This window comes from Talpa europaea (assembly GCF_964194135.1).
Source record: "Talpa europaea genome assembly, chromosome: 3".
In the NCBI taxonomy this organism is placed as follows: Eukaryota; Metazoa; Chordata; class Mammalia; order Eulipotyphla; family Talpidae; genus Talpa; species Talpa europaea.
The window spans coordinates 34,637,407-34,654,761 of record NC_140069.1 but is presented as its reverse complement, the minus strand read 5'-3'; the positions used below and the strand labels follow the sequence as shown (position 1 = coordinate 34,654,761).

Genomic DNA, 17,355 nt, shown 5'->3' with positions numbered 1-17,355 from the left:
TGTTAAACAAAGGATGAAAAAAAAGTGAAAAAAAATTTATGTAATTGACCACAATTACTTTAAGAAGTTAAAACCACAATTTGATGCCTAAGTGTACATATATTTACTTTAATCACTTCTTTTCCTAAGGAGCCACTGTGGATATTTCACTGGGGCATGGTTTTGAAATTGCCATTTTTATAAGACTGTACTTAACAACTATTATTAGCAGCTATAGGAACTTAGTAGTATACTAGGAAAATAATGTACATCTCAAAATACATGTAATTCACAAACTTAAATATAGTTACTATATCACACAATAAAAGCTTAAGGTATTTTATCTTTGTCTATGTATTTTTCCAAAGAACAGTTAGTTAGACCTTCTCATTTCTTTTTTATCCCAATAAGATTCTTTAGAATCAATAGAAATCCTTTTCCTTCACGATAACATTATTAATAATATTTGCTAAACATGGAGTTGTATAAACAGAAATACATCCATGTAAATGAATATATATGAATACATAAATTGTATAGATGAATTATTATTTTTTATTTTTTAAAGATCCATTTATTTATGCATGCAAGAACTGGGGTACAGGCCAGATGTGCGGGTGAGAGGATTCACCAGAGACAGAGTGGGGAACAGAAAAGGCAGATTGATGAAATACACTGCTGAGGGGAGCAGCAAGCGTGACAGGAGAGGTCCACTGCACCATGTGGGAGTCTCGCCTGCTGGCTGGGATCGAACCCACGCTGCAGAGGCTGCGGACAGCTTCACAGTGCGGTGCTCAACTGCCTGAGCCATCAGGGGAGGCCCCAGATTAATTTTTTTTTGACTTTCCTATGATCTCAAACTTAGAGAACAATTGAATCTCACCAAAAACTTACTGCCAATATTTACTAAAGAGAGTGCATTTTTATTTTAATTGATCTTATTGTATATATAAGAATTCTTATTTCTTTTAGTATTTTTTTTCTTTTAGCATGAAGAGATTGATTTTGTTTTCACAAAAAAAAAAATCACTTTATTTAGGATTTTACCTCCAATTTAGATGGAATGGAGTACTGAATTCTAAATACAATAATAATTCATACTAAAATTATCTAAGTCAGAATATAAAAGCAACATGGTTAGATTTGTGATAGATTTTTTTTTTAATGTATGAAATCTCATTTACTTGCTACCCAAATTTTATAACATTTTATCATCCACATACAAATAAGGAAGCCAAGAGAATGGGTAATGACTAAGACCACAAGCTAATATGCAACTCAACCGGAATTTGAGTTTGGGTCTGGCCAGCTCTGAGGCCCATATTCGTTTCCTACTGTTCCTTGCTAATTCAAGTCAGGCCTATGAAGCTATTAGAAGGATTTCATGGTATTTAAGGGCCCCTCCCAATAGGTTTAAAGGTAGAAAATTGGGTAGAAAATTGAGAAAGTGAGGAAAAGTGCAGACAGAGTAGAGAGGAAGTAAAACCAAGAGTCAGACCTATAAGGTAGAGAAGATTAAATGTCGTCCACAACATATTCATCTGCAAACCAATGCCCTTGATTGTAGGTAATGGCAAAGCATTATCCTTGTAATAAGGCAGTTCTCCCATGTCCAAGTTGGCATAATGGGTATCCCCAAATCTATCACCAACAAGGTTTCCCATTAGAGATTTTCTTGGTATGCGACTCACACACAGGTGAGGCTCACTTTTCTTCCCTCAACAAGACCTTTTGGATGCACTCTCCTTTTTACCATTAAGTCTTTCATCCTATAATCCTTGAAATCCCAGGAAAGACAGGCCTGAACTCAAACATTAATGCTAAAATACCTTTGCTTTTAACTCCATAGTCATTTGTTCAGAGGTTTTTATACAAATCATTTTTGCTCTATACTCCATGAGATCTAAATACTCAAAGGCACGCTTCTTTACCCTCAGTATCAGACTTCAAGAAATCCTGTTGTAACAGATCATATGGGTTAATGTTTATTTAGTGTTGCCTATCCTGGATGCCAGAACCTTGACTCCAGTCATTAGATATATTTGTTTCTTGATGTGGTCTCAGTTTAGCGCCTTATGATGAGGACAGTGCTCATGATGGTTAATATTTATTAAGGACTTATTGAGACTCACTTTATAGTTCCTTAAGAGAATGGTATTCAATTGACTGTATTTTTCAACTCTACAGAACAGAGAAGAACACAGAATAACAGATCATAACAGAGTCTGTTGACATTAGTCTTATTAAGAATTATTTTTTTAGGTGCTAACTACATGCCATATACTTTGTCATATATAACATGTCACAGTATTTAATTTAAGTCTGCTAACAGCCCCATTTGGGTAAGGGAAGAGATTGAGGTGGCAGTGCTAGGATTTAAGGTCAGGTTTGTTGGAGGCCACAACTGTTCTGAACCACAGCACATACTGCCTCTCTGATCCAGTAAGTCTGTTTTGGGTTTTCATTGAGACCTTTTTCTGTTTGACTCATGCCTATCATGCCCTGTGCTTCTTCCTGCTTCACTGGAATGTCTACAACTTGCTAAGAGCCCTTTTTCAAAAATTCTCACTTCAGATCTGGGGCAAAGTAAAGTCTTTAATAAGTTGGGGGAATATCTGCATAATGCTGCAAATTTTTTCTTTAACCCAAACTTGCTGAACCCTCTTTGGTAACTGGCATTTCCCTGTGCGCAAGCCTGTATTCTCAAATACCTTGCCAGGATGAATGGCATCAGAACTCTTGGCAGGAAAAGGAGAACACATTGAAGATGGTCCCACATTTGTGTGAGGCCAGGCAATTTCTGGGAAATGTCATTGAACCTTCTGTCCACCTACCAGTAAACAGAAATGGTATGTTTAAAACATTTCTAAGGGTCACAGCATATTCTTCTACTATAAGATCTACTCTGCTATGACAGAACAGGGAGTCTAAAGATTAAAAATGGTCTGGAGGATCTGGAATGAATTGCTGTGTGGTATACGATTTGAGTCAGACCTTGAAAGATAAGTGTTTACATATGTAGATTGGAGGAGCAAGCATATCAAGAAGCTCAGATTCAAGCAAAGAGTTCACATTTAGCCATTAGCCTACTAAATATGTAGGTCTCCATATCTATCATCTCATTTATATTTGCTCTTAATCCTAAATTGTAGGTTTTGATGCCCTGTTTCATGGATGAGACCGTTTAGACATAGCCATGTGCTGTAAATCACATTGGTAACAAATGGAGGATTTACATTCAAATCCAGGCTATGATCCTAATCCCTGCCCCAAAGACATTCCCTATGCAAGACTGCAGGGAGGTGGGAAAATGTAGGACCTGGGAGTGCATAACAAGTAGATGGATGTGGTTATATGTTGGAACCTGTGTAAGTGTGGGTAAATTTCTTTATATATCATAGAATGGAATGATGGTCGAGGAGTAGGGGTGCAGAGGAGAGTGTTTCTAAAAGATGTTTGCCTCATGATATGAATTCAATTTCTAGGTGGAATGCAACAACTTTTTTTTGAGTCTATTACTAATAGAAGTTTTCCCACATTCTTATTTTTAAGGTACATCTGCCTTGACATCCCTAATATCAGCCAATGCAGTGGAAAGGCTTGTCCCTCTGAGCAGCCAGAACCTCACTACACAGAGTAACACAAGTGTGCTGGGATTGTCTGACTTTGAGCTGCGAAGAATTGGTGTTGCTGCGGCTGTGTCCTTTTTGGGTGGAGTGATCCAGGTAAGTAATACTGACATCTGGGGGTGCTGCGAGGCATACAATGACAAAGGAAAAGCACTTTGTTTTGCTCTGTGTCTTGCCTTTGTGTCCCTAGATGGATAAGGGCAGATGTGTTTTATTTTCATGGGAATACAGTTTATTATACAGAGTAGTTTAGAATGAATGAATGAATGAGAATCAATAAATTGAAGTTACAGAGAAGCAACTTAGGACTTTTTAAGAATAAACTTTCTAAAAAATGTTTTACAAAACACAGTGGGCTTCCTTGCAAGGCATGGGGTGGTCCTGTGTCCCCACTATGACCAGATTTTCACTATTTGGTAATGTGAAATTCCTACAATGGGAGGGAGATGTGCTCGAATTCTAGGAATTAACTCAATTTTTAAGATTTTTATGATTTTACTACCTACAACCTACATCAGTACAAATGGCAATATATTTGTGCCTTAGACTTGCTGGCGTGAAGTATTTGGACTTAGATCTGTACCAGTCTTTGTCCCTTTGAGAGTCAGGCATGTGTCTCACTGCCAGGACTGAGCTAGACCGGTTTTTCGAATTGTGAGACTAGTTTAAATTAGGTAACTCAGCAGTAAATATAAAATAAATGTAGAGAAGTACTGACTCTTAAGCAGGAACTGCCTATTTGATTTACTTTCACATTTTAAAGTGAATTATGTGTATATAAACTTCCAGGGTGTTCCTGTTTTATAATACAATGAAACGTTATTTACAAGGACAAAGAGGCAGAAAAACGGTTGATGATTGACTAGAATTGGATGGTAGGAAGAGAAGGTGTGATCTAGAGGGAAGGAAACATTAAAATTCTAAGTTATGCTGGTTTCCAGCTTTGTAAGGACAGAAAAATTAAACAAATTAAACAAGTAATGGACATCCTCATGGTGGTTTTTTTTTTTTTTTTTTTTAAACAGACCATTTATGTGGCAGCTTTGCCTAGAAGGCTACTAGACTAGAAGGTCAATAAATATTTTCTATGGCTGATGTCTGGGCTTTCATGAAATACAAACCAGTATCCTAAAGCTTAGCTATATTTTTATAAAAACATGAGTGATGTCAGTGTATTCTGAGACTTGCACAGGACAGCCTAAGGATGCTTGCTTGGCCTGTTCAAGACATGTTAAGGGATCTGTTGTCTGTGTCCATCTCAGAAATAATCAGCCATGTAAACTGGTGTTTCAGGCATGGATTTGTTGCACTAGGTTTGGTACAGGTGTTCCTTAATATCTTTTTTGTTTGCATAAAGGTTTCTATATTAACACAGCAAAAACAATATTGCTACTTCTTATGATTCCATTATTTTCCATACTGATTCTCTTTGAATTAATGATTTTCACTAGGTTTAGTCATTCTCTTATTTTAGGTGAATAGTATGATTTTTGAAAATCAAAGAAAAAATGTATAATTAGCAATGAGGCTCAGTGAATTTTTGCTAGTCTTACTATAATTATCAATATCTTTGAAACAATCACCAGGTATTTTGGATTAAAAATTTAAATGATAATAAAGTATAGAAGTAAAAGATGGGATTCTAATAACATAAAAAAGAAATGTCTCATTTCCTGGAATGAAACTCCCTAGACTCACAAGAGTAAAACAGGATATTATTAAAGATGATAAAACTAATTTGGTTTTCATGCTCTTTTATTACATGTAAAATCTGATCCAGAAAGTTGCATGTTTTGTCTTATAACTTCATCAAACATCTGCTTTCCTTTGTCTCTCACTCTGATCCTGGATATGTGACCTACATTTTAGCCAATTTTCAAACAGATGGCTGGACTTTCTTTGACCTCCAAACTCCTTTGTCCATTGTCAACCAGAACCCTCAAGTCTGTTGGATCTTTTGGATCTAGCTCCTCAGTGATTTTTCTTTTCTCTTTTAGATTTGTAATCCAATGAATAGGAGGGCTGTACAAGTGATATAGTTTCTATAGTCTACAAAGGAGGAGACTTCCTTCCTTCCTTCCATTTTGTTTGGTTTTGCTTGTACATTATTCATTTTCACATTGTTCCTTCATTCCCTGCCCCAAAGATCCAGCTAATATTGTTAATGTACTTGAAACAATCTTGTCTGATCCAGTTCCTAGAATGTGTAGCAGTTGGAAATGCTCTTAGCGGCAAGTAACAGACTACCCTACTATTTAGAAGCTTACACCGTAAGACATTCTATTGCTTCTTGTGTTATAAGAGAACAGAGTATAAAAGGTTATAAAAAGAGGTTTTTAAGGGTCTTTAATCTCTGGAAACCCATTCAATTATTGAACAAATCTGCTTTTTAAAAATATTTGAAAAATGCTTTGTGAATTATTTGTGTTTTCCTTATTTTGCTTTCTATTCTAGTAAATTGATAATAAGTATTCCCCCCTAAATTGTAGCTTTTGCTTGTCTATTTTTTGCTTGTCTATTTCCCCCTACACAACTCTCTCCATTTCTTTACATGATTGTATAATTTTTTTTTTAAAGATTTATTTATTTATTTATTTATTTAGACAAGCACTGGGTACAATTAGAAGCGTGGGAAGGTACAACCAGAGCCAGAGCGGGGAGCAGAGCAGGCAGAAGGACCGAAGTACACTGCTGAGGGGAGCAATGGGCGGCAGGAGAGGTCTGCGCACCATGTGGGACCCTCCTCCAGTGACCGGGGAGCAGCCAGGGATCGAACCGGAGCTGCAGAGGCTGCAGGCAGCTTCACAACCCAGCGCTCAACCGCTGCGCCACAGGGGAGGCCCACATGATTGTATAATTCTAAGAATCTATCCATCTCATCTAGATTGTTGAACTTGTTTACATATAAATGTTCAAATTAATCTCTTGTTATGGTCTGAATTTCTGCAATGTCTGTTGTAATTTCTCCTCTTTCATTATGATCCTATTAATTTGAATTTGAATTTTCTGCCTCTTTTTCTTAGTGACCCTAACTGAAGATTTCTCTATTTTGTTTATTTTTTCAAAGAACCGCTTTTGGCTTCATTGATATTTTGGACTATCTTTGAAAACTCTTATTTCTTTTATTTCTGCCCTAATTTTTATTATTTCCTTCCTTCTACTGGCTTTTGAACTTGTTCTTTTTCTAGTTCCTTGATATGAGAAACAAGGTAGTTTGTTTGGGCTCTTTCCAGTTTCTTATTGTGGCCCATGTTGCTATTGTATTGCTATTAGAGCTGTACTAATTATTCATCTCTAGGTATTTTTGGATTTCTTCTTGATATCCTCATTAACCCCATGGTCATTCAGTAGTGTATAGTTCATTCTCCACATGTTACAGTATTTCCTTGTTTTCTTTTTGTAGTTGATTTGTAGTTCAGTACCTTTATGACCAGAGAAGATACTTGGTACGAGTATTCATGAATTTGTTGATGCTTGTCTTGTGACCTAGTATATGGTTAATCCTGGAGAATGACCCATATGTACTTGAGAAAAATGTGTATCAGTTTTTTTTTGTGGGGTCCAGGACCCCCATGTGGTCTAGTTCTTTGTTTTGGGTGATTTTTTTTTTATTTTCTTATTGATTTGTCCATTGGTGAGAGCAGGGAATTAAAGTCTCCAACTACACATGTATTCTCTCCAATGTCTGTTTTTAGATTTGATAGTAGTTGTCTGATGTATTTTGGTGCTCCTTCATTTGGTGACTGTATTTTGATGAGTGTTTTGTTGTATTTTCCCTTAATCATTATAGTGTCCATTCCTATCTCTTGTGATCCCTTTAGGCTGTAAGTCTATCTGATAAAAGTATGACTGTTCCTTGCCTTCCTTTAGTTGTCATTTACTTGAAGGATTGTTTTCCACGCCTTTAATTTCAGTCTGTGTTTATCCTTGGAACTAAGGTGTGTTTCCTGGAGGCAGCAGAAGGTTGGATTTGGTACTTAATCCAACTAGATATTCTGTGTCTTTTTATTGGTGGGTTCAGTCCATTGATGGTTAGGGTGATTACTGATATGTAAAAGCCTGTTGCTGCCATTTTGTTCATCATTTTGTGGTTCTACCTAATTCCTTGTTCAGTTCTTTGTGTTCATTTCCCCTTTGGTTTGTTCAGTTTCTTCTTCAAGTTTATGAAATTTTCTTCCATTATTTCTTTAAATAGTTTCTCAGAAACTTTTCTCTTTTCTGGGATTCCTGTGATTCTTATTTTTCCTTTCCTCATGGTGTCAGATACTTCTCAAAATGTTCTTTCTTTTCCTTTTCCTTTATAGCTTTCTTTCCTTTCCGATCTTGTTTCATTCCTCATTTTCATCTTCACAGTTCTTCCATTGGTTCATTCTACATTCATGACTTTCTGCTGATTTTTTTTTTCCTTTGTTGATCTTTTACATACTGCAACTTTATTTTTTTGTTTAAAGTTTCAATTTTGATCTTCTGTTTGTTGATTGTGTTTCTAATAGCATTCATTTTGCTTTCTTGTATATCTTTCATCTGTTTTTCTGAGTTTTCTTTGTAATGTTCCAATTTTTTTTTTAAGTCATGACCATTTTGAATTCTATATCTGATTAATAAAAAAGTTCTTCCATGTCTTTGTGGCTTGGTTCTGGGGTTTTGTTTTCCCTCTGTTATGTGTTGTGCCTCTGAGGTCTAGCTTTGACATTTGTATTTATCTTTCTCTCCATTGTTTGATTTGGGTTTGCCCTACAATAGCTGGGGGCTTTGCTGTGTGTGAGTCCTTCTCTCTCACTCTTCTGCTCGTTTACTTGATAGTGGGCATAACTGCTGGGGACTTGTGGGATCTGGGGTGGTACTAGGGCCTCCCCCAATGCACTTCTGAGTCTGGTTCTGGTAGCTGCTAGGGCTGAGAAGACACTGGGTAGAGGGTCTGAGTCACTGGTGCCTCAATCTACGCAGTTGTAGTGGCTCCAAGGTTGTTTCTGGTAACTGGGGGTGGCTGGGTAGAGAGTGGAACTTCCCAAGGGTGCCTGGGAACCAACAATGAAGGACAATGCACTGTGCAGCTCTGGCTGGTGTGTGACTGCTCCCTAGGCACTGGCAGCTGAGTACTGAGACTTCTGCAGTTCCCCAGGGTGATTGGGGCCTGGTAGTGAAGGATGAATCCCTGTACACCCTTAGACGGTGGCATGTGTCTGCTCCTGAGCTGCTGGTAGCTTTACCAATATTTTTTATAAAGTCTATGGTTTAGTTTGGATTTTTTTCCTTTCATCCAGGAAAAGGATTTTAAATTCCCAAATGAATGGCCTATTTTGTTTTTCAATTTTATCAATAATTTCTAGTGTTATTACATTGTTGTTAGAAAGTGTTGTTTGAAATATTTCTGCATATTCTATTTTACTATTTTTCCTTATAATCTGTGATATAATCAATTTTTTGTGAAAGTTTTGTGACTGCATGGGAAAAATGCTTTTTGTATAACTCTTAATGTGTAGCTATGAGTTCTACCTTATTGATTATGTTGTCTTCGATATTCTTAATCTTTTTTTGGGTGCCCTTGATCTTCCCTGCACTAAGAATGACACATTCACTGCTGTAGTTTACCTTCACCAGAATAAACAGATATTGCATTTTACTGGTTTGATTACCTTTTAGGTAAGTTATATATGTGTGTGTCATAAAAATAAATACATTCAAATGTCTCTTCTTCATCAAAATAAGTTATTCTGGGCCTCCCCTGGTGGCGTAGGTGGTTGAGTGCTGCACTATGAAGCTGTCCCCAGCCTCTGCAGCACCAGTTAGATCCCAGCCAGCCGGGGAGGGTCCCACATGGCGTGACAGACCTCTCCTGTCTCACCTGCTGCTCCCCTCAGCAGTGTATTTCCTCATTCTGCATATTCTGTTCCCTGCTCTGTCTCAGGTGAATCCTCTCACCCTCCCGCGCATCTAGCCTGTACCCCAGTTCTTGCATAAATAAATAAATCTTTAAAAAAATAAGTTATTAAAAAAAAGTTATTCCTACCTCTCTTCTTCCTTACCATTTCTCTTACAATGCTAATTTAAAGGCACTTGTACAAATACAATAATGCAATCTGGTTTCTATGTTGTTAATTAGGCTATGCACCCTTTAGCTTTGTTGAGGGTATAATTGCCAAACATAAAAGATACATATTTAGAGTGTACAATTTTTTTTAAAGATTTATTTAATTATTTATACAAGCACTGGGAGGGTGAGAGAATCCACCAGAGCCAGAGCGGGGAGCAGAACAGGCAGACTGATGAAGTACACAGCTGAGGGGAGCAGTGGGCGGGGCAGGAGAGGTCTGCAGGCCATGCGGGACCCTCACCTGGTGGCCAGGGATTGAACCGGTGCTGCAGATGCTGCGGGCAGCTTCGCAACCCAGCGCTCAACTGCTGCACCACCGGGGAGGCCCTAGAGTGTACAATTTTGACATATGCATTTACCCATGAAATATCATAACAACCAATATAGTGAAAATATACATCATATCCCTCCAATTTTTCCTTGACTATTCATAATCGCTTCCTCTCACTTTTTAGAAGCCTCCCATCCCTGTCACTTTAAAGGTATAGATTAGTTTGCATTTGTTAGCATTTTGGATTCAAATGGATTCACAGTAGTATTTTCTGCTTTTGTTTATTTCTCTCTCCATGATTTTATTACTGCTGATTTTCTAGTTTTATTGCAATAGCTCTCTAACATAGAAGTCTAGTGTTTAGAACTTATGCAGTATCTGATTGTAACTGAGCAGACTAGTCTGGAAATCTTTTTTTCCATTTCTATTGTCAATTTCTCATGCTCCTAAGTGTCTCATTTTGTAAAGAAAGTTTTTTTTCTGGTGTAATTGATGCAATTTTGTGGTATTAACATTACTTTTCAAAAAAAAATGAAAAAGGAAGAGTTTTTAAGCCAAAAACCAGTAGCAGTTACTGGTACATTCACAGCAATGAGGTGGTAAATTTTAAGGCAAGGTAGAACTGTGTATAATGCCAGTGTCAATAAGCAGTTTGGTTAGGGAAACAATAAAATTCAAGCCACTTTAGAAACCACTGTATTCATCACCCAGTAGTTTTTATTATTCTCCATAACGGGCACTTTGTCCATCCCTTTTTCTGAGAACTGAGAAGGGTCTGTGATTGTCCCTTGGCCATTTACTTCTGGAAGATTTCCCAAGCACTACCTTTCTGAAGCACCAAAGGACAACATTTCTTCTCTGGAGGACATGTGTATAGACCGTTCCTTTGTTTGACAATTGCACACATGTGGAGTGACACAGGTGAGGGTGTTTAATAGCAGAACTTTGTACTTATGCAGTGAGGCATTCTGGAAACACACAGTCTCACATTTTCATAGGTGATATATACCAACTTCAAACCTAAACAGGAAAGTCTCCATTTACTTTTGATTTTGAACTAAACATTTATTTTGAGTAGATTTAATAAGTGAATCATGAATATAGAAAGGATTAAAGATATAAACTAGTTTAGCCTTGTTAAATGATATATCATACTTGATCATCCACTTCATTTGTTTGTAATGCAGGAGGAAGACACTCTAAGATCTGTTTTAATGATGTTTCACTATTTCACAACCATTATACTCAGGAAGTCATTACTGAGTAATATAAATCTTCCCATCTGTGTTTGTACCTGGCAAAGAAAGAAAGTAATAAACTTAACAAAATTAGACTTACAACATTGAAATTAAAAAATGAAATTTCTTCACATTCAAAGCAGGAGTAATATTTTTTTATCCTACTATGTGCCAAGTTCTGTTAATAGTTGAATACTAAGTGTATTCAGGCATCCAATCCCAACCAATGTCTTATGAAATAAGTGATACTGTTCTTACCTGATATAGATGAGGCAAAGGGATTTATTTGGAATCTCATAATAAGGAATTGGTGGCATGGCATTTAACTCTAGTATATAGTCTGTTAACTGCTGTGCTACACTGTTTTATAAACTAATACTAAGAAAGGAAACAAAGAAACTCAATCCAACTCAATCCAGCAACTTCTAGGGTCAGACACTGTGCTAGTTCTATCCCAGGTTTTACCTCCTCAGTAAAAGTAACAGCTTATGTTCTAGCATGACTTGTGTAATGCTATTGATTGATCTACATACATTAAAGTCATATCCCTGGGATAAATCTTATTTGATTAAGATTAACTCTTGTAACAAATTGTTGAATTTGATTTGCTAATACTTTCTTGAAGATTTTTAAAAAAGATTTATTTATTTATGCATACAAGATCTGGGGTACAGGCCAGAGGTATGTGCGGAGGGTCTGAGAGGATTCACCAGAGACATAGTGGGGAGGAGAACAGGCAGATCTACTGAAATATACTGCCGAGGGGAGCAGCGGGTGAGACAGGAGAGGACTGCTGTGCCATGTGGATTGCTTCCTGGTCAGCTGGGGATCCAACACATGCTGCACTGGCTGCGGACTGCTTCACAGTGCTGTGCTTTACCCCCCTGCGCCACCAGGGAGGCCCCTTTCTTTTTTTTTTTAAAGATTTATTTATTTATTTATACAAGAACCGGGGTACAGGCTTGATGTGTGGGAGGGTGAGAGGATTCACCAGAGACAGAGCTGGAAACAGAACAGATAGACTGACGAAATACACTGCTGAGGGGAGCAGTATGTGTGACAGGAAAGGTCTGCTGCACCATGTGGGACCCTCGCCAGCTGGCCGGAATGGAACAGGCACCACAGAGGCTGTGGACAGCTTCACAGCATGGCACTCAACCACCTGCACCACCAGGGGAGGCTCAGGGAGGCCCCTTTCTTGAAGATTTTTGTATCACTATTCACCAAGGATATTGGTCTGTAGTTTGCTTGTGCTGTTTTGTCTGGTTTTGGTTTTAGTGTAATGTCGACATCACAAAATTTATTAGAGAACATTCCCTCCTTCTTGAATTTTTAGAAATAATTTCAGGAAGATAGGCATAATTTCTTCTTTAAAGATTTGATAGCATTTTCCTGTAACCCCCTGGGCTTTTATTTGAGGAAGATATTTTATTATAGTTTCAATTCTCATGATTGCAAATCATTTATTCAACTCTTCTGTTTCCTCTTGATTTAGTCTTGGTAAATTATATTGTTCTAAAATGTGCCCATTTTTTTAGGTTATAGAATTTATTGATGTATAGTTATTCATAGTAATCTCTTATGGTCCTTTGTATTGTGGTAATTTCTCCTCTTTCATTTCTGATTATGCTTATTAATTTTTTTCCTCTCTTCCTTGTTAGCTTAGCTAAAGGTTTATCCATTTTGTTAATCTTATTGAAGAATCATCTCTTAGTTTCATTAATCTTTTGTGTGGTCTTTTTGATTTCTATTTCCTTTATTTTCATTGTTATTTTTTTTGTTTTGAGTTGAGATAACATTGATTTACAACATTGTATGTGACTTAGGAGAAAAGATTCACCCTTCTTTGGATGTATATCACAACAGTACACCCACCACCACAGGACCCGTGGTCCTTTACCATAGGCCATTATATCCCCTTTCCTATCCCTTCCCTACCTCAACTTTTATATTTATTTTTATTATTTCCTCCCTTCTACTAACTTTGAGTCTTGTTTGTTCCTCTTTTCTAAGTTGATCTAAGTGTAATAAGTTTATTTGGGATTTTTCTTGCTCTTAATGTTGACCTTACTACAATTAGTGTCACTCTTAAGATTGCTTTGCTATATTTCATAAATTCTGAGAGCTTGTATTTTCATTTTCACTAGTCTCAAGATATTCATAAATTTCTACTTTAAGCCAATAATTATTATGCATTATATTATTTAGTCTCCATGTATTTAAGATTTTTTTCAAAACTTTTTATAGTTGATTTCTAGCTTTATGGCTTTATGGCCAGATACATTTACAGTCTTCACAGTTTTATTGACAATGACTTGTGACCTAACATATGGTCTATTCTTGAGAAAATTACATGTGCACTTGAAAGAATATATATATATATATATATATATATATACACACACACATACACAGTGGTCTTTGGGGTGGGGTACACTGTAGATGTCTGTTCTGCCTATTTGTCTAGCTTCTCACCTAAGCTATTGTTTTTTTATTCATTCTGTCTTTTTGATCTGTCCATAGTTGCAAATGGAGTATCTTGAATTACTGTGTTGTTTTCATCACTATCTCTCCAGTTCTATTTATAATTGCTTTATGTATCTTGATGATCCATTGTTGGAACATATATATTATGTATTTTAATTGTTTTAGGCCTTTAACAATAATCTTTATTACCTTTATTTTATGGAAATTTATTTTATCTGATATAAATATAGCTGTTCCTGGTTTTTTTTTTTTTTTTGGTTGTTATTTGCTTGTAAGATTGTCCTCTATTCTTTAACTCTGAATCTTTATTTGACTTTGATGATAAGATGAGTTTCCTCTAATGAGATCTAGGTGTTTCAAACTCTGGTTGATGACAGTATTTGGTTTTTGTCTTGATTTTGGACTTGTGTGAGTGTATGGATGCTGCTCTCAATCATAGGCTACAAATAATTGCCTCTTTTATAAGGAAATAGAAGTAATCTGATCTAATCTTCCTACCCATTTTTGCTGTAACTATTCTCATTTGGGGGTTACATGATGAAGCCAATAATCACCACTCTGCACCCTTATTGTTATTGTTTTCCAGTAGTGCATCCTCTGTCTTTCATGTTGACTCTGTACACTACCTTCTCCAGTATTCTCCCTGGTTTTTAAAGCCTCCCATGTTGGTGAGTTCCCTTGGATTAACATAAGCACAGCAACTTCATATAATAGTTGCTCCTCCCAGTCATAGGTATTACTGCCCTAGTGTAGTTCCACGAACACTTTAATTAGCTTTTCCCACACCTTTCTGCTGTGTCATCACTGTTTGAGTGTACAATAGTCATCTGCTTATCTTTAAGGACTCATTTATTTTTGTTGTGCTTTGGTGGTAAATATGTGGTGGAGGAGGTAAATCTAGTATTTTCACTCTATTGCCATCTTTCTGGACTCTCTTACATTATAAGACTTGTTGGTCCACCTGGAAATATTTTTCTTATATTTACTTCTCTTTCTGGACTGTGAATCTCTATAGAACAGTGACCATTTATATCTGTAAATCCAGCAGCTGGTACTTGATAAATGTGAGTTGAGTAACTTGAATAGGTAAAAGGACATTTCAGTATCAGTGGTATCATTCTGTTAAATAACCAGATTTAAATGTAGATATTTTTACCTTTTCTAACCTTTTCTACCTTTCCACCCCCACCAGAAGATAGAAAATTGTTATACACTTCTTACTGAAAAAGGAGTAAGGAAATGTGTTATAATGTTCTAATTTGGTCATGTATATTGTCAAATCCCTCCAGTTCAAATGTGAATTCCTAATCAATGAAATTGCCCATGTTTTCCCAGAACTGTTTCCCTACTTAATGAAAAATAAAAATACAACCATTCCTATAATTCCTCACTCCCCTGTATCTTTTAATAATAACATATTCCAATCATTCCATTTTACCATGCTGTTGTTTTCTTTATATGGGAAAGGAAGTCAGAAATGTGAAATCATTGTCTGTCACCAGCAGTTTGATTCTTACTGTCTTTTGATTTGGTAGCCACTATTTTATAGAGAAGTCAGAATGGAACAGATTATGGTTCCCTTTTCAACTATGTGATTCCAAGCAAAAATTATTCTAAAGCTGGTGAATTTCTGATATATTTTACAATAAAGAAAAGGTCAAATAAAAGCACTAGGTTTGTTTTCTAAGCTTGTGATCAGTTTGCCAACTGTCTAGTCCAACACTTGGCTCATCTCTTTTCTCTGTACCTGCTGTGTCCAGTGTTCATTCTTTTGTTCTTTTTTCTTAGCATTTCCACTTATACCAACCTTTTAAATGGCCAATTGTTCCACATTCTATCACCAGATTAAACCTACCACAGCATAGCTCAAATTTTCCAGCCAATATGCATTATACTTCTTGGCAAATTTAGGTGTTTAATAAATGTATGGAAGAGTGATGTCACTCACTGCTACAGAACTCCCTTTTCACTAGTTTTCAGGTGCTTTGTACTCTTAACTTCAAAATGTCTTGTTTTATTTTCCTATTACTTTTTTTGGCTAGCTGTGCTACTTCTAAACTAGCAACTCTGTGTCCTCTGAACATATTCCATGTTGTTTTACAATATATTTATACTAAACACTATTTCTGGAGTGTTTTCTAATTAATTTCTCTCTTAGATTCCTCCTTAAGTGCAAGGCACAATTCTGATAGATGCCCCTACCTAGCAGTATTCCCTTCTCCTGCTGAAATCTAGTGGCATGTTTCCTAGTCCCCTCTTTTATTTGTGCATGCTTGTTTTGGTGTGTTTTTTTTTTTGCACAGTTGCATGCCCTTAAAACCCAGTTGTTTTGGGCTTCCCTTTAGAGTCCCTCTTTTCACCATACCCATACATGCAGAATGTAGGAACTCCTTATGCCCAGGACACATTGGGGAAAAAATACAGAATTACCTGGAGATTCTATGAGAAAGTGGAGGAGGATTTCTTTTATTTTTAATACATTTATGTTTCATAAAAATTGTAGAGTTGCAGTAAGTTTGCAAAGATTGAGTTACCACAAACCTCACCTCCTCACAATTTCCCCATTATTAACATTGTTACATTATTAACATCTTACATGAATATGTAAGTATATTAGTTGCATTTAATGAACTAGATTGTTGCATTGCTATTAACTAAAGTTGTTTGCTGTGCATGCTTTTCTTTTTTCACTTTTTGAAGGCCACTTCCCAAAAATGACCTGAAATCTGAGATGCATTCAATTTATATAGAACACATGGTGTTTATAGAAACATTCCCAAATAGTATCATGCTGGTGAACCTTGATAATGTGTGTCAGAGGTTTTCAGCATTAGCCCAGAACGTCAGCATTGCTACAAACAGCTGAAATATATTGTATGAAATTTATTTTCCTCATAAAATGTTGCCTGGTCAAATTTTGGGAGTTGATTAGTCAGATTGGAATTATCACCATTCATATAATTAGAGAAAGGAGCTGACGTGGCTGTTATTAAGTCATTAGCTTAAACAATCCCTAATGTTGCTACAAAATTTAAATGCTGGGCCTCCAAACAAAGGATCCCTTCCTTCATGTGCTTAAGTTCCAAGATGAATTTGGAAACCACAGATCCATCTGGGGGACCCTCTTTCAAAGCCTTTGCATGAGTGTTTTCTGCCTTCGAGGTGTGCACACTTGATCTGTAATTTCGATGTGAATAAATTGTGAAAGTTTAGGTGGCAGGAAAAGGGGTCTGCTAAAATTTCTCCTTCTCCTCTCTCTTTTCCTCTGGACTCCGTCCACACATCCCTCTTTCTCCTCTTTTCTTCTTAAAACATCTGCCATTGTCTTGGTAATGTAGAATGTTGTCATTCAGAAGAGTGTAATTTCTCTGTAGTTAAATCTCACATGTTTGCAATCATCCTTCACATACCCAGTGATTTGTATCAGAAACGAGCTCTTAAGGGGCTTGTTGACATTACAGAGTCAAGAATTCTCCATTTTAGGGATTCAACCCTTGTTGGCAAGGTTTTTTTGGGTGTAGTATAATACACACACACACACACACACAGAATTTTACAAAAATACTGAAGAGTTTGTGGATAAATTTAAAGGAGGATACTCCATCGTTCCTGGTTTCATTGTAAGGTAGGTATGATTATTTCCAATATTTGAAATGA

General features: G+C 36.5%; 1 protein-coding gene across 1 annotated transcript in view; it reads left to right on the top strand.

Annotated features, from left to right (window-relative positions):
- SLC26A7 (solute carrier family 26 member 7) overlaps positions 1-17,355 on the top strand; it is a gene marked incomplete at both ends in the record, with an annotated part of 95,827 nt that overhangs the window by 25,799 nt on the left and 52,673 nt on the right. The window contains one exon of the mRNA XM_084229364.1: positions 3,532-3,704. Coding sequence (XP_084085490.1) covers positions 3,532-3,704 — 173 coding nt within the window. The remainder of the gene's footprint in view (positions 1-3,531; positions 3,705-17,355) is intronic.